We start from the raw sequence: 24,792 nt of genomic DNA, 5'->3' as shown, positions 1-24,792 counted from the left end.
GGAGTGATCTGCCATCATCAGAGAGTAGTTCTGAACTTCCAGACACAAGGAATCAAGGAAGAGACCAAGCAGGCAGGAGTCAGAAGGGAGTCTGGGGCACCCCATAGCAGCAGGGCCGCTGGACGATGACCACTCTGAGCTGCCTTCTTGCCAGATCCCAAGTTCTTCAGCTGCCGTCTTGTGTTAGTTCTTCTTAGATCACAAATTTATTTCATAAGCCTTGGCAAAGAGGGGGTTATCCCTGACACTGAGCTGATGACAGGCGATATGAGGCTCTTCTCTTCTCTTGCTTAGGCTGTGACCCACAGATGAGGACCAGGAGACGCAGAGACGAGGGAATCTTTGAAGCCACAAAGGGGTCAGAGATGGTTTCTGAAACCAAGAAATCCAGGCTGGCTCTGGGACACGTGTGTTCCCATCAAAGATGCTAGTAAAAAAGAAAAAAAAAAAAGTCCAGTGGTTCCCAGGAGTAGTGCTTCTAGCTAGAGCCGGTTGATGTCAGCTTGCCAATTCCATTAGGATTTGCTGTGAACACACTGAGAGGACCTGATGCTGTTTCCATCTTGCTTCCCATCTTGCCATGGAGTCTGGGAGCTGGGTTTCTCGGGAGCCCAAATGGAACCGGAAATGGCCAAGGAACAACTGCTTTCTGGAAAATCTGGGGCACAGGTTCTGAAGAACACATCCGGTCATTGTGAGCTCCAAGCTGCAGCTCCAGGAATGAGGATGGCAAGGGGTCTACAGCAGGGAGGCCGAGTCCTCTCCTTGCTCAGCCTCCCTGCCCGTGGAAGGAGGCTGCTGCTCAGATGCAGGATGTCATCTGAGTTCAGAGTGAGGCCAGCCGCATTAGCCAGAGATTGGCATTTTGAACTTCATCAAGTCCACAGTCTGGACTCAAAGCCACATGATTCCCCCCACACCCCCCAAAGAAGCAGCAAGAACTGAAGCCCTATCTCCCTTCCTTGTGGTGATCCTATGCCCTAATTTTAAAAAAGAGACAAAAGAAACTCTCCGTCTCCTAAGCCACCATATTAGGCAAGTAAGAGAGGGCGGGAATGTGTGCTTGACTCTGAACCTGTGACTTCTGTTCTCAAGGAGTCACTTAACAAAATGCTAATGAGAAAAAAAAAACCACCTTCCATGCTGGTAGTGTTGGGGATTAGTACAAGATTCTGGGTACAAATCAAGTCAATTTGGAAGATAAGCATTGCTTATTTAGATGCACAGAACATTTTATTTCTATATAATGCTGAGAAGTCACAAAACCAAAATAAAATCCAGGGCTGGGCTGAACTGTGACCAGTTAGAAGCACACAGGCTGCCTTTGGCGTAGATGTTTTACTGCCCTTTCCAATGGGGGTTTTGGCTCTGCGGTTGGTGCTGGGGTGTTCTGCAGTGCTCACCAAGATCGTCGCCATCTGGTTGGGATTTCAGAGGCCACATGACCAACTGGTGCAAGTTGGAGTTGGGGATTTCATGCACACAGGTTGCCAACTTGTGTCTCTTGGAGAAGAGACCATGGAAGAGAGGAGAGGAACTGGCAACTCAACAGAATTAGAAAACAAAGGCCCTGGTCACATTTTTCCATCGGAGAGGGGAGGGGTGGAGAGGATGAAGAAAAGGCATGGGAAGACTAGGGAACCCAGCACTTCTGGAGTATGGTAGCCAATCTGCGCCACATAGATACAGATCTGCAAACTGTTAGGACTGAAAAGGCACATGCATTTGTGAGCAAAATGGTAATTTTTAGCATTGCATTTTCTCAGTTAATAGTTTTTTTTTAATCCTATGACTCATTCTACAAGGACGTGAGGACGTTTTAATACAACCAAGGGGTCCTTATGGTTTCCCAAACTGGAGACAGAGTAAGAAACAAGGAGAGCAATAAACTCGCATTCCATGCTACAATCTCTCTCTCCCTCTCTCCCTCTCTCCCTCTCTCCCTCTCTCCCTCTCTCCCCCTTTCCCTCTCTCCATCTCTCTCCCTCTCTCCCTCTCTCCCCCTTTCTCTCTCTTTCTCTCGGAAGTAAAATGACCTCACTTATTTTCAGTTTCTTCTTTTTTTTTTTTAACGGAAGTGTTGTCTGCAAATTCTGGGGACTGTTAAGCCTGTAAGCAAAATGGGTTTCTTTGGTTTTATCTGTGCTTCCGCTGCCCAGGACGGCGCAGGGAGCGGAATCAGCACTCCAGGTCAGGCTGCGGAGTGAAGAAAGGAGTGAGAGGTGAAGGAGGGAGGAGGAAGAGAGGGATGTAGATGAAAGGAGAGAGACCCTCAGTAGAAGGGGCCCTACACATCTGTTCTTAGTGCTATCCTCAACTAAAGCCAAGTGCAGACCCTGTGTTGCTTTCCGAGGGATGTGGTGTGGAGGCAGAACACTGGGCTCAGACCTCAGCTTTCCTTTCTGTCACATGGCCTTGAGGCATGGAGATGCTCTTCTAGTCTTGTCTACCTTATCCCAGTCTGAGATGCCAGATGTAGTGACCCAACAGCCAGAGGGGAGGAGGAGAGAATCTGAGGGTAGGGAAGTTGCTAGATTCGGATTCTCGGGGATCACACTACAGCCACTGGGCTCCCCTTTCTGTTAATGACATGCCTGTGGTCAGATGACACGAATCAAGGTCATAAAATACATCGATCGAGAAAGAACTGAGTTGGCTGCACTGTTGGTTCTGACTGTAAGAGATCCCAGCCCATAGTGCCCCTGGGTTTGGAAGGGTGGGTGGGGCTGAGGGTGCAGGACAAGCAGAGCACCCAGGCAGCGCTGGCTGGAAGGCAAGTAGCTCTTCGGGAAATACAGCAGCTCCAAAAACGTGCCTTCTATGACATGAAAACTTCATCCCTGTGTACATTCTCCCCCAAAACAAGTGCCTCTGGGCACAGAAAACATGTCAACGAGGGGGTAGGTGCTCAGCCTGGCAGTTACGTGGCCCGTGATATGCATATCAGAGCGTGTGAGTTCAAAACCTAGCTCTGGCTCCCAGCAGCAGCTCCCAGCCCATTTAGGCCTTGAGAGGCAGTGAGGAAATGGTTGGCTTTCTGCTGCTCCTGTGGAAAACCAGGATTGGGTTGTGTCCCTAAGCCCGTTGGCTCTAGCTGGGACCAGCTGTGGCTGCTGCAGGAATGCGGAAGTAAAGCAGCAAATGAGAACTCGCTCGCTTTCTCCTTCTGTCTCCCTCTCTGTCTCTTTCTTCTCCTCCACACTTCCGTCTCTCCCTCCCTTGCTTCTACCACCCCGCCTGCCTCACTCATTCCTCTGTTTCTCTTTCTCTTGTTTGTTCTGGCTCTCACTCTTGATCTTGCTCCCTCTGTCCCTCTTTCTCCAGAACTCTACCTTTTAAGAAAAAAAAAATGTCTTTTTTTCCCAAGACAGGGACAATAGGATAACAGAAGGAAACAGACTTTCTAAACCAGAAGGAGGGAAAGAAAGCCTTTTTTTATGTGAATCTAAAAAGCCTTCAGGAATAAAGGGGAGAGAGTGATGTTTAACTAAGTTCTTCCATAGCATTGGAATTATTTCAAGAGAACATGTTTTACTTTCATCATTTGAAGCAGAGGTCAGTAACCTTTCTATGAGAGCCAATTAGGAACTATTTTCAGCTTGACAGGCCATGCTGTCCCTGTCATAACTACTTAACTCTGTCTCTAGGGCACAAGCAGAGCCACAGACAACTCCTGGTACATGCATGGGGTAAGGCTATGTGCCAAACAACACTTTGTTTACAAAAATAGACAACAGGCCAGCATGGGTCACAGGCTGCCAGCAAAACAGGAAATCATTTTCCAAAACCTGTTGGAATTAGAAGAAATTCCAATTTAAGGGTTTTCACTGTCTGTATTTATCAAGTCCCCACTATTTGATGGGTGTGATATCATTCAACCTTGTGAAGTTGGTGCCATTACAGTCCACAGTTCAAATAGCAAGAAACGGAGCCTTAAGAGGAGTGATTTGCTCAAGACACTAGACCTAGCAATGAGCATTTTTCTGATTTGAATCCAAAGTCTTCCTGTCTACCTATACCTTATGTTGCGTCCTTAGCTACCCTTTCTGTAGGAAATACTGCAACCAAAGTTTTTAATAAAGTACTAAAGCCTATGTGGTGTTTATTCAAGTGTTGATATAGATAAGTAGACAAAAGGTCAAAGAAGATGAGCAGGCAGCTTGCCTTTTCCCCACTAGTGTCCAAAAGAAATAAAACGAAGAAACTTCCGAGATGGAATTTTGCGTCTCTTAAAATCAGAAAGAACAGTGATGCCCAATGCTTATAGACTGCTGTAAAAACCTTACATGGATTCATTATTAGTGGTATTGTAGAGATGAACAAACCTTTCAGGCATTAGATTCCTAGAGCTGTTTACAATCACCACCATTTCAAAATCCACAAACTAAGAGTTTGTTGTAAATAGATAGTACAAAGGAAGATAAAAAGAACCACAAGAGGATGATGCTTCCATCCACATTAATTCTTTTCTGTGAGAGACAAAGAGACACAGGGAGCTGGGTCTCTCAGGCCAGGACAGCAGCAGAATCCAGGAAGGCTCTCATCTATCAGCCCTGCCTCCTGGGGCTGTTCCAGTGAGAAACCAGAGACACAAACCGGGGCTCCACGTTAAGCCTAGGCACTCCAGGATGGCAGGGGAGAGTCATTTCCAGTGTCGGAATCCCTAGGCTAAATGTGCCAGCATGGAATTGAAAATGGTTGTCATTAGGAAAATAATGTGACAATATCTGATTTAATAACAATGATGACGAGTTTTATGCAAAAAAGACTAAAACAAAACAGATAGTGCAGTGACACAAAAACGCTTCATATATTGTAATAAGTGAGAGGTGGAATATAAAAGTATACTGTTTCATAACCAACAATTCTTTAAACAATTATTTAAAGAAATATGCCTACAAGGGACGAGGACTAGGAAGTGCTGTACGCATTGCAGACAATGGTGCCAAGGTAGTGGATCGTATCTGGATGATCACACACGCGCAGAGTCATTAAAAACCTGATGGACAATGCACATCATCTGTCAGCCCAGATTTTCTCACGAAGTGTTCGAAGTGCCCTCATACATAGCCTTCCCAAAGGCAAATGTTTCCACAAGTACACTGAGAGGATGGCCGGGGGCGTACGGGGTGTCTGTTTATCTGCCCCGTGAATCTTGTACCAGGGCCAGGGCCATCAGTGTTTGACTTGCCAGCAAGGTCCTCGTTCTGTCTTACTTCCCCTTGGATGACTGCTGAGATCTGACTTGCCCTCCTTTGAGCGACTCACTGCACGCCAGGCCTGGGTTCGGCATCGCTGACCTTGTCCTAGCCCCGTGTCAGGTGGACAATGAGCAGCGGATCTGCACCTCACTGGACCCACTGGGAAACTCGCTGGGAACTTAGTGCAGACACGAACTCTAAAGGCTTTAGTGCCGAGGGAGATTTGACAACATTTCAGGGTATCTATGGGTTTTATATATATTTTTTAAGTCCTTTTCCATTATTATTCTAAATATGTCTCCAGTTAGAACTGGATGGAGACAAACAAGTCTAATTTTTATGGTACCATCTGGTCACAGGCTGATGGAGAAACAGTTAAGCCTTTATTGCTTATCTATGTGTGGGACCAATACATTTCTTCTTTGAAAATGTTTCATCTTCAAACACAAAGCTTGCCCTGGCAATAATTTTTAGAGGAGGGTCAAACTGACTTTGTTGCTGGGACATCGAAATGGTCATGAATCATCACTCTCTTGGAGTGGAGGTCACAAAAATTGCTACAAGTGAGGTTTGTGTGCTCAGAATGCCATCCACATAGCTAGTGGTGTGGCACAGTGGGTTCAGCCACAGCTTGCAATGCTGGAACCCATGTCAGAATGCTGGTTAGAGTCCAGATTGCTTTCATTCTGATCCGATTCCCTGCTAATGTGCTTGGGAAGGCAATAGATGACGATCCAAATAGTTGGGGCCCTGACACCCATGTGAGAGACCCAGACGAAGTTCCTCGCTCCTAGCTTTGGTCTGGTCCAGTTCTGGTTGCTGTAGGAGTGAACCACCAGATGGAAGTTCAATCTGTTGTCTCTCTCTCTCTCTTTCCATCCCTCCCAGCCTCAGTTCTTGCCTTGGTCACAAAGCCTTTCAAATAAGTAAATAAATAAATAAATCTTGATTTTTTTTTAAAAGAAAAAGTCATCCCATGGAGTGGGAGAAATGTTGGAATTCATATCTAGAAACTAGAGTGAGCCAACCCTTCCTTGATAATGACTGTTAGTGGTACTTTGCTGGTGACTTCTAAAGGGGCTACATCTACACGTGTAAGAAATCAGAAAATCCATCATATCCAAATCAGGTTCCAGATCTGAGTTAATCAATAGAAGCGCTGGCTCAGCCCCTGACCAAATGTGGAGCCTTCTGTCTTGCCTGCTTTATTTTTAACAGTTATTACAGTCAATAAATCCAAGTGAGAACTTGGGAAGCAGTAAAGACTTTCCTGTCTATTTTGATGCTTTCTGAATGAGGAAACTTCACTTGAAAGCCTATTTGATTATTCCTCCCATTCAGGATTTAACTTCGTATCTCCCGTGTTCTCTATTGTGACGGCGGTGAAGGATGACGCTTACAAGTTCAACGCCATTTGTTCCCCGGGTCTGCACAATCACCATGGTCTTGGTGTGAGCCCAATTAGGAACCCTGAGAGAAGCAGAGGAGTAAAATAAAGGACAAAAATCTATTATCATCAACCCCAACAGAATGATCTGTTAGCCGCTGACATTTGTGTACAGAGTTTATCAGTCGGAGGATAATGTTTCTAAATGCTAAATACTATTTTCCAAATTGTGAGTTTTCACACCTTTTTGTCTCTCATCATTACCATGAGATGATATTAAAAATACCCTGGTAGGAAATGAAAATGAAGGACCTGTGTTTTCAACAGACTTCCTAGGTGATCCTATTGCACAGAGAAACTGCTTTGTAAGTAAGAGCAACAGAAATATGCCACTGCCTGGGGTGCAGAAGTTGCTTAGTTTCTCTTGGTGAGAATCAGCCATTGCAAAGAAGAATGAGTTTGAGGCCAAACGGATGTGTGAGATTGGAAGGTGCTGTCACTGTTGCCCAGGCCTTGCTAAATTGATGAAAAAGTTGGTGGTCTACCGGGTGGCCTTGTTCAGCCCTAACAGTGACCCCATGCGTTTAACAAGGAACGACTGGGCATCATGCATCTCTGAAGAGCTCCGTGGGAGCAAGCAGCTCCAGCAACCGGCAAGGGTGTCTGTGCAGGTCGGCATCAGGGCCCACATCTGACTTCTTGGAATTGGATCCTGTCCTTATACTGTTCCTTCTTGGCCTTTGGTTCTCCCCAGACTGCCAGGGTTGAATGATTTCAAAAATTAGACTGGATCTGTCCCCATGGTGCCAGGGCCTGGGGCATGGACAAGTCTCCTTCACTATGGAAACATGAGGGAAAAAATGGAGGTCACTTTCTGTCCCTACTCTCATTCTCTGTTGCAAAGTCACTTTCATCTCCAGCGTACTTTGCAGGGGAATGAGGCTGTTCCTCTGTAAAGGGGAAGGAACCAGCAATCTAAGAGCTGAGCCCATGCCCCATCTCTCTGCCCCTTTTTGGATGAGGTCACCTGCCTTCCAGGATTCTGTGAGGGTCATGGCAGCTGGCAAGGGAGCAACCCTGCACACTGGTTAAAGCAAAGACCCTGCAGGCCTTTCACACAGGCCTGGATCTCATATCTGCCACTTAGTAGTTGAGTCAGTGCTTGAGACTCAGTGTTCGCATCTGTAACAAGAACTCATAATCACAGCTTCTACACTCAAGTCACTGTGGGGATGAAAGGAGATGAATGCCTATAAAGAGAGATGATTTTACGGCATAGTTATCCCCCATCATTATTCCTATCAATATCCGTACAATAATGACAGTGGCTGCTGAGCTCCTCCCACTTGGTATTATGGCAAAAATGGTGTCATCCTCCCTCAAAGGAACGTCTTGGGTACTCTGCACCACCTCCCTGCTGGCCACACAGCCCCACCCTCCAGCCTAACTGCATACTCATCTCTTTAAGTGGGCTAAGGTTGCATGCTGCAAAGGTGTTGCTGAGTCATCTCAGGACGCAGGGACCCATGTGAGGAAGGACCAATTTCACCTCTCCCAGACAGTGAGTCAGCCAGAGTTGTGCCTTGGATCATCCCAGGGCCAAGAGGGGGCAGTGCTCAGCTCAGAGACCCATGCCCTCATTGGCCACATGGTCAGTCAACCACCTTGACAGTAGCAAGCCAGACTGCTGTGGCCTAAATTGGTCACCTTGCAAACTCTCCTCTCTACTCTCTCCTTTCCTGCAGCCTCCCCTTGCCTTGTCTCAACCAGGGTTTGCAAAGGATGGGACTCACCAGTGGAAACTGCGCAGACATAATATCCACTTGTCAGGGTGTTACAATCTTTGCCTGGTGCTTTTGCAAGGAACACAGCTACGTGTCAGTCCTTGTGTCCTTGCCTCCTGGTTCAGCTTGCCTAGCTCCGGCTGTTGCAGCCATTTGGAGAGCAAACCAGGAAATGGAGGAACCCTCTCTCTCTTTTGCTTTCCTTCCCTATCACTCTGTCTTTCAAATAAGCAAATTGCTTCCAAAAAATCAGGGAATATATGGCCCTATTATTTACATCTATTTCAGAGGATTGTAACCAAAAGATCGAGTAAAATGAGGATATTTGACGAATCCAGTGCACAACTTCGAGAGTAGAAGAATTTGCCCGTCACTTATGGCGGAGACAGGGGTGTGACGGTTGGGAAGATGCTCAGATAGGACGGTGAGCCAGTGATGGCCTCCTTACATATCTGTTTCAACAGGCACTTAATGTCCACTTTAAAGGTCGCAACATTTCCTTCACCGGAGAAAGTGCTCAATGGGTGAAATAAGCTCTCCAAATACGCAGTATTTTGAAATGCATTCAGTTGTCTGTTAACCATCGAATGAGTACCTGTTATGTGCTGGGCTCAGCTGTGAGAGCCGAAGGGAGAGCAATGAGAGCAGAGGGGAAGAGCATACACCTTCAAGGCACTGGCAGTGTGCAGGGCACTTGGTGGGCCAGCGGTCGGGAAGGACCCAAAGAAAAAGAGGCATGTAATGTGAGTCAGGCATTGGGCTAGGATTTTTCTTTTTAATATTTATCTTCACATTTAATCATTAAGCAACTGATTTAGTGATAGGTAAATTTAATTTTAAAGTAAAATTAATTTTCCCAATAGCACACAGCTAGAAGAAACTGAAGAATCTGATTTGTACTTGTGTTATGTTAAATCCACAAATGCTATAGACAAAGAGCTGAAGGAGTTTAAAGGAGGAACTCTTGTATGGGGTCTTCAATGGAGCCGATGTGGAAAAGTCACATGATCAGATATCAAATCGAGCAATGCAGTTGGAAGGGGGAGCAAAAGTTGCATCAAAATTTCTATGCTTGCCCAACAGATTCAAGAGGGGTGGGAGGCATTCCATTTCCTTAGCAACACTGCAGAACCAGTTCTAAATAACTCTTAGGAGACAGCCTGTGAGGGCCTCTTGGGGAAGTACTGTCTGAGACTTGAGGTAGGCAGGGTCATGGTCACCCAGGCTGCAGGGGAGGGTGATCCAGCTCTCCCCGAGACTCACGCATCAGCCCAAGGATATTAAGCTGGGGTGTGAGACAAGGGCAGTGCCGAGGATATGAGCAGCTCATCCAATGGCCCAGAGCAATTTGTGAGAACCCTAATTAGATACACAAAGAACTTCTGCAATCACACAAATACTCTCGACTCCAGCTGGCAGCCTGCAGTCCCTCACCATCAAAAGCCAGTCTGCACGCTTCAGTGGAGAAATAGCCAACACAATAAAGGAATCAGGAGCCAGCACGGACCTCCACAGAGTCAGAGAGCCCCTCCTGCACTCCCTGACTTCAAGACCCCTGAAGGCTGTGACTTGTGGTTAGTGCTCCAAAACTGTGATGTCAGTGGCAGTAGCGTTTCTTGTTGATGCAAGAGCAGGGCTTGGGGTTCCCTCAATCCATCATCACTCCAGATGGATTGTGAAACAACTTGTTGGCAAAGTGGCAAGCACAAGGGACAAACGGAACCCAATGTTCCCATCTAATTGAAATGACACACTCATATATAGTGCCTCTCAAATCTCTCCTTATGCCCAAATGTGATAGCACCATGGTTGCTAACTAGGCTTTTTACCTTTTGATTTATTTTTATTTGAAAGACAATCATGGAGAAAAGGAAAGACAGACAAACAGAGGTCTTCCATCTGCTGTTTCACTTCCTAAACGGCTGCAACAGCTGGAGTTGGGCCAGTCTGAAGCTGGGAGTCAGGAGCATACTCTGCGCCTCTCACACGGGTATAGGCATCTAAGGACTTGAGCCATCCTCTGCTACTTTCCCAGGCCATAAGCAAGGAGCTGGATTGGAAGGGGAGCAGCTGGGACTCAAACTGGTGCCCATATGGGATGCCAACGCTACAGGCAGAGGCTTCATGTACATGCCAGTGTGCAGCCCGCTAAATAGGTTTAGGTCTATGAGTCTTTCAAAAATTGGTTAAGTTGGTTAACCCTATTAACATAATATTAGTATAAGAGATACGTGCATCTATTTGAAAATATTTCATGTAATATTGATCATACATATATAAGTTCAACTGGACATCTTGTACAAATACAAATATCTAACAAACATATGTTTCATTTCATTTGTTTCATGAACTCAAACTAGATAGTAGGGATAAGTAATGCATCTGGAATTTAAATCCTTAACTGTGAAAACTGAGTAACGTACCTGAGACAAATAAAACTGAGAGTTTGGCTAGCCTGACTCCCCGTGTCCTGGATGGGGCAAAGATGGTCAGCAGCCTGGCAGCGTCGGTGTCCCTGGTGAGCGTACAGAAAGCCAGGTGGCCCGAAGCAGAGTCACTGCTTTAACCAAGACCCTGGGTGATCCCAGCTCACGTCCAAGTCTGGGAAACGCCACGGAGGCTGACTTTGCTTAACTGGTCCTCCTTGCCCTGCTCTGCCGGTGGAGACACCGTCAATGCTAGGGTGTCACATGTAGTGGCTGAGGCCTGGGACCGGGATGGAGAGCAGGGGCTCAGACATGGTTAGCCTGCTGCAGAGTCTCGTCATCATCACGTGCGCTGTACAATATTGTCCCGACTAGTGTCTTTTTTTTTTTTTTTTAAATCAGTCCCCATATATCAGAAGGGTTTTGACCTCTGGTCTTCCTTTTGGCTCATCAACTCCTGAATCATATAAAAAAATTCCATGAGATAGACAGGACTTCCCAAAAATCTCTTGCTCACCTCCACTTAGAAGCCACAAATACCACGCTTGAAGCCCTGGGCTTACTCAAGGATGACGCTCTTCTTCAAGTGTCGTCTTTGAGGTGCCAGGGAGATAACACAGCCTCAACAGAGATTTGCTGGCTGATGCGTGGATAAACCACGGAGACCTCTATGAACTGCAGCTCACCCTATTTTTGTCTGAAACGTCACTACACATGCTAGGTGACTCGTTCTGTCCTTTCATTTTCCATTAAAAAAAAAAACAACAACATAGAATCTCAATAGGGTAACTGGCTACATTCATGGATGATGGCACTGAAAGTTTTCAGTGCAATAAAATCTCAAAATCTCATGCATAGGAGAGGTCTTCAAAAATCTCTTGGCAAAAAATTTATGAAAAAACTATACATGGATTTCAAAAAGTTTCTGCATCCAACTAAACACTTCTCTCTCTTTTTTAAAAAAGAAAGATGTATTTATTTTATTTGAAAGGTAGAGTTACAAAGAGAGAGAGAGAGGAGAAAGAGGGAGAGACACCTCTTCAATCTGCTGGTTCATTCCCCAGATGATTGCAACAATAGGGCTAGGCTAGGCTGAAGCCAGGAGCCAGACTCTTCATGTGGGGATCCCAAGTGGGCAGCAGGGCCCCAAGCTCTTAAGCCATATTCTGCTGCTTTCCCTAGGCATGTTAGTAGGGAACTGAATCAAAAGTGGGACAGGTGGGTGTTGAAAAGATGCCCACATGAGATACCAGCATTGTAGGCAGTGGCTTGACATGAAACTCCACAATATCAACCCCAGAAATAGCATCCTATAACTCCGTTTTCCATGAACTTTTAAAAGTCACTTTGCATTTTCTTGACTGCTCTTTTTATCTCCCTAGACACATAAAACCACACATACACATCATCATCATCATCGTCATCATCTCTACCTGTGTATCTAGACATACAGAGATGCACTTACATATGAGCTATTGCGAACCTGTTTCTATTTTAAGATTGGATCATTTGAGTTCCTATACTGTCAACCGACTGAACTACTGGTCCCTTGGAGGAAAGAAACAAAGTATCTGCTTCTCTGTACATGCTGGGTACTGATGCTGGTCGCTGCTGACCAGTACCTGTGGCCATTCTGATGTGCAGTGCTACCATTTCCACAAGATCGGTAGCCATTTTCCTAGAGAGATGTCTGGTGAGCTTCTGGTAAGAAGTTCCCTTCCAATAGTCAAGCACTGCACTCCGAGGTTATACTATAACACTGCTCCTTAGGAATATTTCCTATACTTCTGACGCTCATTAGGCCCATAATCGTCCACTGAAGCAACTCTGAAACAAGAGATAAACACTGTGTGCTCACGGATGAATGATAATTAGGTGCAGCTCTGCACTGCGCCCTTTAGAGGTCTAATTTTGGAGCATAATTAATCCTGCTGAAGCTGTGTAAGATAAGTGAAATATTTAGGCAGCTGTGTTAATTCCTGCATTGACTCCTGAAGAGACATTCAGAGTCGGACATGGCCTTCCGGGAAGATTGTCTTCAGACGCCCCCACTCCCACTCTCCCTATAGCAGCGTCATTTTCTCTCTTTGGGCTTTGCCTCCAGATGGCCTCTAGAGCTGAGGTTGGGAAGGCACATTTCCCAACCCTGATAGTCTGCCAGGACTAAGAACCTAGATGTTCTTTAAGTACAAGGAGTGAACCTCTGGTTTGTTTTGGCACATTGACTATTTTTATTTGCTGTAAGGATGATGATTTTCTTTTGCTGTTCAGGACTACAACATTCCTTCTATACTGTTAAGTTGAAAATGGCTGTATTGAGTAGCAGAGTTTTTCATGGCACGGAAATGATGATGGTGAGGTGGTAATGGCCTTAAGGAGGAGGAGTAAGATGATGAGGGCAATCATGATGATGGTGATGGTAGTGGTGATGTGGTGATGTTAGTGATGCTGATGCTGGTAATGGTGATGATGATGGTGAGGAGGAGGATGGTGGTGGTGAAGGTAAACCACCCACTGAACTACTTTTCGGTTACAGGAGTCTTGCTCTTTATGTATGTTCTTGCATCTCATCTTCAAACCAAGTTCATCAGATAAATATAAAGGCATCCATTCATAGATGCTTAAATCAATCCTAAGAAAGATTACTGCCTTCACAAAAGCATTTATAAATGGGACATTAGATTTAGCTCAGATATGGGCTAAATTATTCGTTCCTAAAGGATCTATAAATCTAGATCAGCCAATCACTCTGATAGACATTCCATATAATTAAATACAACAGAAGTCTTGCTTAATTGGCCCCCTGCCAGAGTGAGGCCCCTGAAGTAGAGATTTTGCCATCTGCTAGCTGGGGGACTCACAAACCCTCCGAGCTTAGATTTCCTCCTCCGTAAAATGGAGCTGAGAAAAGTTTACCTTCATGAGGCTGTCAAGAAGATTGAAGGAAACATGTAGTGTGCATGGTGATGCGTACAGCAACTGGCATATCTTGTCCCATAAATATGCTAGCTATTCTATAATGGATATTAAAAGAGTGTCAACAATGATAGATAGGTCTAGGATTAAAAAATCACTTATTTGACAGGTTCCTGTCACAGTTTAAAAGTTCCCTGATAGGGGCTGGCATTACGGCATACTAGGAAGGGAGGCTACCTTTAATGTACGCATCCCATATGGGTGCTGGTTCCTGTTCCAGCGGCTCCACTTTCAGCCCAGCTCCCTGCTAGTGCATCAGGGAAAGCACTAGAAGGTGGCTCCAGGCTTTAGGCCCCTGCCAGCCATGTAGGAGACCTAGAAGTTCCTAGCTTTGCTTGGCCCAGCCCTGGCTGTTGAAACAGTTGGATTGTAAACCAGCAGATGGGAGATCTCCCCCTCTCTCATCTTTTCTTGTAACTCTGCCTTTCAACTAAACCAATAAATAAGGAAATGAATGAATAAATGTAAAAAATTCCCTCATAAATACAACTCAACACCAACCCTTCATCCAACCACGTATGATGAGACTTCATAAGGCTCATCATGGAGGATTGACTGAAAAGACAAACTTGTTTCGGTATGCATACTTTTCAAAGTATGCATTTGGCATAAATTTCCTCAATCCAACTGCCGGTTGTATTCAGGGCTTTGTGTACTCAAACAAGACCCCTGCTTGGTGAGCTGCTCATCTCATGTAGGAACTCCAATTCTTCAGTGTCCCCTCAGTGTTCACACCCTTTGCCAGACAATTCCAAGCCTCTTCTGTAAGAGTCTGTTGATCTTGACCTGATTTGGACAGGAAGCTGTTGGCACACAGGAATGTGATGAAACAGAGGCAGGAAATGTGTGTGTGTGGTTAGGTATATCTTCCATGCCTCTGAGGCAGCCAGAAGAGCTTCCCTTTGGACTCAGAGGCAGAGCAAACACGCAGAGGTTGACTACTCAACTGACAGCAGGGATTAACAGCCACTGAACCCACAGCAGTCTGAAACAGAGGGGCTTCCCCATTCAGCCCTCACCCCAGGAGTAAAATACATGCTTGATGTGTGGGCCTCTAAGATCTCGCAGCAATAGCTGACCAACACAGTCACAAGTCACTATTTCACAGCGGAGAACAGGACCAGTGAGCTGCAGAAGGTACAAATGTCCTACAGGGAATGCAAAGAATCAGATGCTCTTGTTTGTGAGCTAAACATAAAACACCTTTAGATGGTACTGTGAGGATCTAGGGCTTGATTCTCGGAGCAAAGAAGCAGAGAAACTGCAGGAAATCACACCCTGTGTCCAAATGCACACCAACCATGTGGGCTAACCTCTGTTCAAGCGGCTGACCGGAAGGGTTTCCTTTCAGCTCCGGTCAGGCACAGCGCACGATAACCACCTCTGAACAGCATCCACCTGTTCTCGAAGGGGGCTTCTGCCCTAGGCTCCTTTGTATCCTGTGCACACTGAGCAGATTTCTCATGCTAGCCTGAGATCTGTGGTGGCCTTGCTGTCACTAGGTCAGTGGCAGCAATCCCAAAGGAAACCGACCTGCCATTCAAGTCTCGGCTGGACTCTAATAGCCGTGTCAGGAAACTCCAAGCTGTGGGGAGGGTGTTCAGGTCTCTAACACAAGACAGGGCAGACAAAAGGGAATGCTCTGGGGACAGCTGGCCCCAGGTGGATGGACAGTTCCGTAAGTGCCATAATCCCATTAGACTGAAAGCCACGTGAGGGTGGATGGCTCTGTGCTAGTTAAGCAAGCAAGGGGTGAATTGTACTGAAAACCCATGGGATCTCTGCTTACCAGCCTTTTGTAGAGATATCTTCTCCATCATCCCTTTACAGGAACCACAAAGATTGATGCAAAATGACTGCACCCTTTAGTCACACCCGACAGGCTAAAAAAAATGTCTCTACTCTCAGATGCACCAGCAACTCTTCCTCTGCAGCTTGACACTGAGAATTTAGAGACTAGAGAGCAGGACTTACTATAACCTGGTCATGGCATACCTGAAAGCAAGGTCTCTCCACTGTAGCACCCTAATGTTTGGGGGTGTTGAGGTGTGCGGGGCTGTCCCAGGCATTACACGACACGTGCCACCATCCCTCGTCTCTGGCCTCTACCCATTAAGCTACGGTAAACAGCCTCCCAGGCCATGAGCACTGAAAATGTCTCCAGACACTGTCAAATGCTACCTGGAGGACACAATTTCCTCTCTCGCATAGGGAACCGTCTCATTAGAGAAAGAGAATCAACGGGTTCCCACTGCTAAGGCAGCAGGCCTGACCTGGTTCCTGATTTTCTTTGAATCTATTTGTTCAACTCTTTGTTAAATTTTACTATGAATGCTGTTTCTGCATCCTTAAAAGAATTTTTTCTTTTCTTTTTTACATTTAGCAATCTAGAGTTGGCTTCTGTCATAAACAACCTAAATAACCGTGTCATTATGTCAGAGCTGCTTAAGCTCTCTTAGTGAGCAAACTCTTGATGGCCAAAATCCACGGAACACCAACTAGAAAACACAGAGTGCAAGAGTTTCAGCCCCCTCCACCCAAACCAGGGGTTCTCTGGGGGGTCTTACCATCACCCACAAACTGAAGCAGGGCCAGGTCAATCTGCCTCTTCCAAGGGGAGCCCTTCTGGAGGGCAATACCGTAACCCGTGGTGGCGAAGATGTACCCGCTCCCGATGGTCACCAGCTTGCAGCCTTCATCCCGCCCGGCCTTGTAATTCAAGACTGCCGCATCGTAGATGAAAGCGTCCAACTTCCTGAAAAGACAAGAGACATGGGAGTCATGGGAGCAATCCCCAAAGCCTATGTTTCTTTCTAACTGGAGCTGATGGCTCATGGCCACTCCATCCCCTCACCTTAAAAAGGATCTATTTTTAATGAGGAGCTAAAAGCCAGAACCTTTTCTCTCCGACTTACAAGAGGCAGCTAAATAAAGACATGCAGAATCCATATACCCAAGTGAGTAAACAGTTGAGTTTGCTGGTTCACAAAGTGTCTGTCCTTACTGCTCCCGATTATGGAGAACAGCGGCCCATTTAGCAAAGTTTGCATTGGAACAGACAGAAGCCACAAAGGGGCAGGCGAATTTGGTAGTAGCATGGAATGGGGATGGGGATGAATTAGGCATGAGGTCTTGTCCTCCCCAAAGAAACAGTTTGACTCTATATTTACACTTCAAAACATTTGTGTGGAAAAAAAAAACTGAATTAAAAGATGAGTTTATTCTAGTGCAAAATAATTTTGAAACTCATGAGATGTTTTTTTCATAATAGTCCTCTTCCACGAACTTTAGGAAGACTCTCTGAGTTCCAAAAATTGTTCCACGGTTACTTTTCAAACCAATAGCACAGAAAAAACATTGGTAAATTAGAATTACCTGTAATAAAATAAATGGACAATAAAATTATATAAGCCAGAATTCAATAACTCAAAGGTAACTTCTATTAACATTCTGAAGATATTGTTTGTTGCACACACACACACACACACACTTCCCCTTGAGGGGTTGGGAAGCTTTTTCTGCAAAGATGAGATAATCAATGTTTCTGGCATTGTGATCTCTACAGTCTCTATTCCAGTTACTTAACTTGTTGTTGTAGAGTGCAATGGGCTGAACTATTCCCCAAATTCTTCTGCTCAAATTCAAGCCCCGATACCTGACGCTGTGTCTGACTCTTTGCAGCCACAACTGCTGCAGATGTTAAGCTGAGGCCCTACCTGGAGTAGGGCGGGCCCCTTGTTCACTAGGACTGCTGTGATTCACAAAGGAGAAGTTGGGCACAGGTATGCACACAGGGAGAACATCATGTGAAGTGTACCATTTTAGCGCCACAAGCCTAGGACCGACTGGAGGCTGGGAGAGATGCAACAAATGCACAGCGAGTTGTGTGACACCTGCTGACACCGTGACCATGGTTTTCCAATCTGCACAATCGTGAGCAGGAAGTTGCTGTTAATAAGTCACTCAGTGCGTGGTGCTTTCTGGTAGCAATGACAGGAAGTCAACATGTGGCACCAAAGCAGCCCCAGATAAATACACACCCAAGTGATACAGGCAATACACAGGCAAGTCAACGTGGCTCCATTCTAATGAAACGTTATTTACAAAAACATATGTGTTCATAGGCTGTAGCTTGCCAACCTGTATTTTAACCCTCCAAGATTTGGAATTCAATTTGGAATTCAATCACCAACTTGGAAGTTTGCATGCTCCTACCAGTCAACACTCCCCCAAAAGCATTATACAATCTTCAGTGCTCTGGTTGTGCCCAGCCAGTGCCTGCCTCCCTCTTAGTGAGCGTGCACTTTCTCTCCGAACTTGAAAAGTTAGTTGACAAGGCTAGAACACGGGAATGAATGTCTCAACTGCAAAAGTAGGTAGGAAAACTAAATCGAGATTACTCAACTTCCTGATACTTTCTCAACTTTATTGCCTTCCTCTAACAAGGAAACGTAAAACAGTGAAGCGAAGAAAAATAAAAGTGGCAGGCAGAGGATGTGGAAGGCTGCACCCTTTTAGAGACAGCTGCTGAAGGACTCCCTGTGGGAACAAAGCTGTTTGGAAGGTTTACAGCATCATTCTTCATTCTCCTCTGCTTGTGTGGTTTGCTTTAATGGTTTGTGGGGGTGGGTGAGGGGAGAACAGGAGGGGGAAAGTGGTCAAAATGATGGGGCTTATCTCACCCATAGAAAGACTCTGATTTTGTCCCAAGAACAAAGGATCAGAGATAGGTGGTAAGCTCTGAGGTTCCCAAAAGTAGATCAGATTATACAAGCAACAGCTATAGCAGAGAACTGGGCATTGTCAGAGCTGACGAGTCGAGGGCAGACCGCCCCGTTGGACAGCTAGCGATCCCAAGGCCAAAGGAAACTGGAGAATGTAACAGTGGAAACCAAAAGCAATTAGTGCGTGTCGGCAGTACATCTGGGGCAGCGGGCGGCGCAGGAGCAGTGCAGAGAAGCGATCTGGGGCCTTGTCCAGGCTGGGATGACAGTGTAGCCCCAGGGAAGTCACTTCATTCTGTTGGGACTATCGGGTTCTTGTCGATGAGATGGATGAGGTGCTTGTGGTGTTGTTCCTGCTGAGGCACTTGTCCCTCTGTGGCGTTCTGTGAGTCTGTAAGCCAGTGGTGCCCCTTCTGGGGGCCATCAAGAGGACCACTGCACCTCTGCAGGGTGCGTGGGTGTTGAGGACTGCAGACCCTGTGTGACACTGGTGCTCTCGGTAAAACTGAGGTGTCTGAGGAGGGGAGGGGAGAAGAGAGGGAAAGAAAGCAGAGGGGAGGGGACTCTTCAAAAAGCCTAAATGTAAATGTACACACATGTTTGTAGCAGCAGTCAACTTCCAAGGCCATCTCTTGGAGCCCAAGGAAGAAGCCTTTCCTCCCTGTGACAACAGATCCCATGCTGATGCATGGCTGGTACAGAAATGTAAACGTGTGTCTAGCAACCCTAAGAAAATTGCCCAACAGCAGTTTAAAATTGGTATTTCATGAAGAGGCACAGATTTCTGCAAATCAGCACCTTAGTTCATGACAAAGCTTGAGCTGAGTAACAAAGAGCCAAGAAAGCAGAAAAAAAAATATATACACATATATATTTTTCTCCAGGAGTAGAGTTTTCAAACAGGGCATGGTGCTGTGATGTCAGAGTGCGCAGTAGCAGAAGACACAATGTGTTCGGGGCCAAGCACTTGCATTGCAGGTGCCTTGGGGGTGGAGACTCAGATCCAAGTTTGCAAAGGGCTCTGCCATTGAGGGCTCTACCATGAACAGTTACAGATGGGCCTGAACTTCTGGGTCGGACTCTCTGTGTCACTGGAGCCACATCGGAAACAAATGGATGATTCCATATGAAGAAAAACGCAGGGATGCAGGAGCTCGGCTTTTGCCTCCCGTCTAGAACTGTAGGCAGCTGCAGCCCAGGTGTGATAGCTGCAGGTGAGCTGTGTGGTGCAGACGACAGGGCCCTTGTTGCACAGTGTTTCATGAAGCCATTCCTGGCACCGTCCACACATCCTCCCATCAGTATATCACGAGGGTCCAGCAGGGACATATGATTATTACTGTTATTATTGCTTTGCCTAAGAGCAGACAAAATTCTGAGGGTCCCAAGCTCTGTTTCACAAAACCCTCCAGGGCAGCACGGTGTGACAGAACTTTCTGTGATGTTACGAGTGCCCTGTGTCTGCATCATCTAAGGTGGGCAGCAGGCTTTGGGCTTCTGCTCACTGCTGTGCTCCATGAAGGTCTACTTTTGATCTGCCTCCAATTGAAAAAAAGTTCCTGTTGTTTAGAAGAAAAAAAAAAAAAGACAAACACAGGGGCACTGTGAGCTTTGTAACCATGGACTTGGGGCAAGGGGCCTGTGATTCTGGAACTTGGCTTGCTCTCTGTAAGATGAAGCTGACAGCAGGTGCCCTGGGAGGGCTGTCAGAAATAGAGTGGGGTTACAGAGGTCAAGTGTGTGTATATGTGCGTGTTAAGTGTCTAGTATGTAAGGAACAGAACACATAGATGCATTCAATTGAGTTCAGAGAGGATGGCAGTGGGGCTCAAACATTTTATGTATCTCATGTGACAAAAACCACTTTGACTGGTTTATATGCCCCACCTCACTTTATTCACTCTTACTGTGCTGTGCTGGGTGCCCTGCAGCTCTTCCCATGGTCAAGTGAGGGCATTGAGGCACTGGGCGGGCATGGTTACCCAGTCTATTAAGTGTCAGCTGCAGCATTTGGACCTACAGAAAGGCCAGAGACATAATCATTATAACCAAGTCATGCTATCCATCAGAGTTGAGGAATAAATGGAGGTAGCTCTATTACTCAGGAAATCTAGACTGGAGATTACAGCTATAAATCAAATCAGATGTATGAACAAAGGAGTCGAGAGGAGACCCGGGAAGTTAAAGAGATTTTGTGGGTGGCTCAGCCTCATCTGACTTCTCCCAACTCTTGCTCAGCTGAGTAAGGATCTGGGGTTACCTCCATAGAGAATTCTGCCCCTTCTTTTCAGGAGGCATCAAATGCCCAGCGTGTCTTGTTTAAGGTCAAGGGTAAAAACAACAACAAAAGGCCCACTACGGACCCCAGGTGCTTGCAGGTTTGAGTTGCAGTAGCTGGAGACAGGGTGACAGATGAGCTTGCAGCTCAGTTAAGATTTGGCAGAGCAGAAGCCAAGGGCCAGGGCTGGACCAGGGCTGTGGAGCTACCCAGTTGCTGGAAATCTTGCATTCACTGGGAGGGCACTCAGTCCTTCTCTGCTCAGATGGCAAACCATGTCCTTCCTGTCTTCCCAGGTGAGTACTTCCTCTGGGTAGGAGGCGGCCCAGTGGCGAAGGTTTGTCTGTGCTGGGGACAGAACCCTTCTCTGGCCTAGGGGGCCGATATCTTTCTCCATGCAGCCGTGCCAGACGAAGCAACATCTCAGCTACCTGACAAAACAACAGGCCTGGAACAGAGCTAGAACCCCATATCAGTGCCCTATTGTTCCCACTGCATGACACTTGCTTGATCCAGAGGCATCTGGTGGAGGGGAGGGCTGTGTGGATGCCACCACCCTCAGTGTCACCAGCAGTCCTCCAGGGATACCAATGATGGGGACTGATGGTAATTAAGAAAAAGAGGAAGAGACAGGTCCTCACATCTGCAAATGTTCAAGGCAGCAACGGGAGGAGGGGGCTCACATGTGCCCCCTTATGCTGAAATCCAGCAGCTTCCTGCTCCAGCTCCCAACAGCAGCTTTGACCTTGTTACTTCAGCCACTTGGTCTTGCTCACACCTGTATGGTCAACTCAGAGCCCCGAGGTTACTGTTGGCAAACATGATATTCTCCACACAAGGACAAGAAGGACAAGACCATGCTCTGACCTCAAGGCAGTGTGGCCTCCTTGGAGATGGGGACTTGTATTGTCAAGCTGTCTGACATTTCTTAAAGTTTCTGGTTTTAGCTCATCATCCCCTTATGCATGTTTTCAGATGCTCTCTGGGGGGGTCTCTGCACATTTAAAGGCTAATTATACAGTTAAAGTTAATTATTCATCCATTAGTATTCAAGGAGCATTTAACAAGCCAACAACTTGTTCTGATGAATTAATGGAAGCAGAGCATGCATGAGTATGTCTGAGTGTGTGTGTATGTTAGAGGTCTAGCTCCAAGTGTGACTGAATAAATACTCTGTTTGATGAGAATTCAATCTCCTTTTGTTAAGGCCACATCAAAACCTTGCTAGGAAGAGAAATGCTCCAGTACAAAGAGCCCGTCAGTGTGTGCCAGCCATGGGGGGACCCTGGCGGGAGGCCCCTTCTCCACCTCTGTGAAATAAGGCCTGGTCCTGGGGCCGTCTCAGCTCCAGTTTTCTCGAGAGTAAGATGGGGAAATGATGGGCTGGCTGCTGGAAGGATGGCAGGGAGGAGGTTCCGTGAAGGCAGATCCTGGTGAAGACAGAGCCATCATGCAGAAACTACCATGCAGACAAGCAGCAGCAGGGTCCTCAGCAGACACCTGGACCCAGGACTGCTGTGGGTAAGAGTGCCAAAGGGTGCCCAGAACTGTGCCACTGAGGAATGGCACCTGGGGAAGCGCCTGCTTGGCAAACACACACTCAACATGTCACCTGTACAGGTAGTCTAACGTTGGCTTCAGGAAAGTTATCTAATATCACAAGTTGACTCTGATTTTGGCAATATAAACTTTAAAACCAGGGGCAGTCATTGTGGTATAGCAGGTTCAGCTGCAATGTGTCCCATCAGCATCCCAGACCCTAGTGCTGGTTCGAGTCCCAAGTGCTCTGATCCTAATCCAGCTCCCTGCTGATGCAATTGGGAAAGCAATAACTAGTGTCCCAAGTACTTGGGCCTCTGCCACCCATGTAGGAGACCTTAATGAAGTTCCAGGCTTCTGGTCTCTGCCTGATCCCGCCCCAGTTGTTGTGGCCACTTGGGGGAGTGAACTTATAGGTGGAAGATCTGTGACTGTGTAGGTGTGTCTGTCTGTCTGCCTCTCTCAGTCTCTCTCACGCTTTGTCTTTCAAATAAACAAAATAAAGTCTTAACGATAAACTTTAAAACAAGAATTACAAGAATACTGATAAATTTCCCATAAGGAGGCAATGTCCTGCTCAAATGCCATTAGTTTAATTCACAAGGCTGATGTCTTGCACAACATCAGTTGCTTACAATTGTTTTTGGGAACTATGCTTACTGGAGTCAGTACTTCTGTATTCAAGTTCTATATAAAGATTAGATTTGTCTATCAGCATTTGGGTCACAAGAAATCTTTGCTAATTTATAGCTTCTGCAATTTTTAATTTTCTTTTGGATTATTATTTCTACCAAGTCCAAGTCTCTTGGGTCAACTCTGTGCAGAGATCGAAAATCAGCCAAGAAGGCTGGAGCCATCTATGGATTTTTAGTCAATAACGAGTTTTACCCCATGTGCGTTTAGCTGTTTGTAGGCTTCATTTGCATTGATTATTTCTCCCAGTAATATCACCAAGAGCTGGGGAAAATGGATTAGTGGCTAATATTTATTTTTTTGAACTGAAAAACTCCTGGGCAATTCTGTAAGATAGAGAAAGGGGAAGACACAAGGCAATTAAACAAAGTGGGGAGGAGCCAGAAGATGAGATCTAGGCAAGAGCAGGTACCACATAAAAACAAGGAGATGAGAGACAGAAAGAGCCAGCAGGAAAGAACAAAGTGGAGCCAGCAGGAAAGAACAAAGTGGGGGGGAAAAGAACAGATGGAAGGAACAGCAGAAAGACGTGGAGGGAGAGAGAATATGCAAGAGGGCCATCACAGTGGATGTGTGGCTTGGGACACCTGCTTTGCATACTGCTCCTAAGTCCAGCAAGCAAGAGGTTGGGTCCCTACCATTCACATGGGAGACCCAGACAGAGTACCCTGACCTGGCCTGAGCTATTGTGGGCATTTGGGAAATCAATCAACAAATATAAGCTTCTCCACTCTCTCCTTGAGTGTATCTCTGTCTCTCTGCTTCTCAAATAATAAATTTAAAAAAAATTAGGGCCTGGCGTGGTGTTCTGGTGACTGGGGTCCTCATATTGCATGCGCCAGGATCCCAAGTGGGTGCCAGTTTGTATCCAGGATGTTCTGCTTCCATTCCAGCTCCAAGCTTGTGGCTTGGGAAGGCAGCAGAGGATGGCCCAGGATCTTGGGACCCTGAATCCATGTGGGAGACCTGGAAGAAGCTCCTGGCTTGGGACCTGCTCAGCTCCGGCCCTTGCCTCTGCTTTAGGAGTGGATCAGAGAGGGTCTTTCCCTTTGTCTCTCCTGTTTCATTTATATATAAACAATTTTTGAAGAAGGATGTAGAGAAAATGCAAACAGGAGTAACTAAAGGACTGAAGGTGGAGGAAGAGAGAGGATGAGAGTGAGCGCAAGAGAGAGGTATACACACTGAGCTTACCGACTGCTCAAAACATTAACAGAAAAATCACTCCATCTTTCAAGTCATTATTTCCACGAACTTCTTAAAGCCCCCTGGTCTGTCTCTTGCTATCACACCCAAATCTCCACCATGCATCCATGACTTTCCCTCATCTCATGGGGAGGAGGAAATTAAAAAAAAAAAGACATTTTAAAGTTATGTTACTCAGTATCATGTTTTGAGTAGTACATAATGGATCATTAGAAATAATCTAGCTAATGGTGCTTGAATAATGAATAGTCACATTTATTATCTTGCTAAAGTTGTGACTCAAACCACGAGCACTGGAGAAGGATTGACTCTGGGCACCCTGATGCTTATCTGTGCCTGTTTCCTCCACTGTGGCTGGAAATCATGCTGGTGGGTCACCATCTCTTGGGGTGGCTATGAGCAGTACCCAGCAGGCAAACAGGTGAGCTTCCAAAACACATTACCTGCTAGATAGAAAGACCTCATTCAGTACCCCTAGCAGCTCTGCAGCTGATGTACCATGGGGGTAAAATAAGGTTTAAACGTATGGATAAAACGATTTGAGTTAAATAAATTCAGATGCAGACTGGCAGCAAGGG

General features: G+C 46.2%; 1 protein-coding gene across 2 annotated transcripts in view; it reads right to left on the bottom strand.

Annotated features, from left to right (window-relative positions):
* Positions 1-24,792, bottom strand: part of GRIN2A (glutamate ionotropic receptor NMDA type subunit 2A) — a 312,582-nt gene that overhangs the window by 23,073 nt on the left and 264,717 nt on the right. For both annotated transcript variants that reach the window (XM_040973351.1, XM_040973352.1), the window contains one exon: positions 16,342-16,529. In XM_040973351.1, coding sequence (XP_040829285.1) covers positions 16,342-16,529 — 188 coding nt within the window. The remainder of the gene's footprint in view (positions 1-16,341; positions 16,530-24,792) is intronic.

The sequence above is a fragment of the Ochotona curzoniae genome, unplaced genomic scaffold (assembly GCF_017591425.1).
Source record: "Ochotona curzoniae isolate NIBS_2020 unplaced genomic scaffold, NIBS_Ocur_1.0 contig_2321, whole genome shotgun sequence".
NCBI lineage: Eukaryota > Metazoa > Chordata > Mammalia > Lagomorpha > Ochotonidae > Ochotona > Ochotona curzoniae.
The sequence above is the reverse complement of the archived record's forward strand: the minus strand, read 5'-3'. Positions and strand labels throughout refer to the sequence as shown.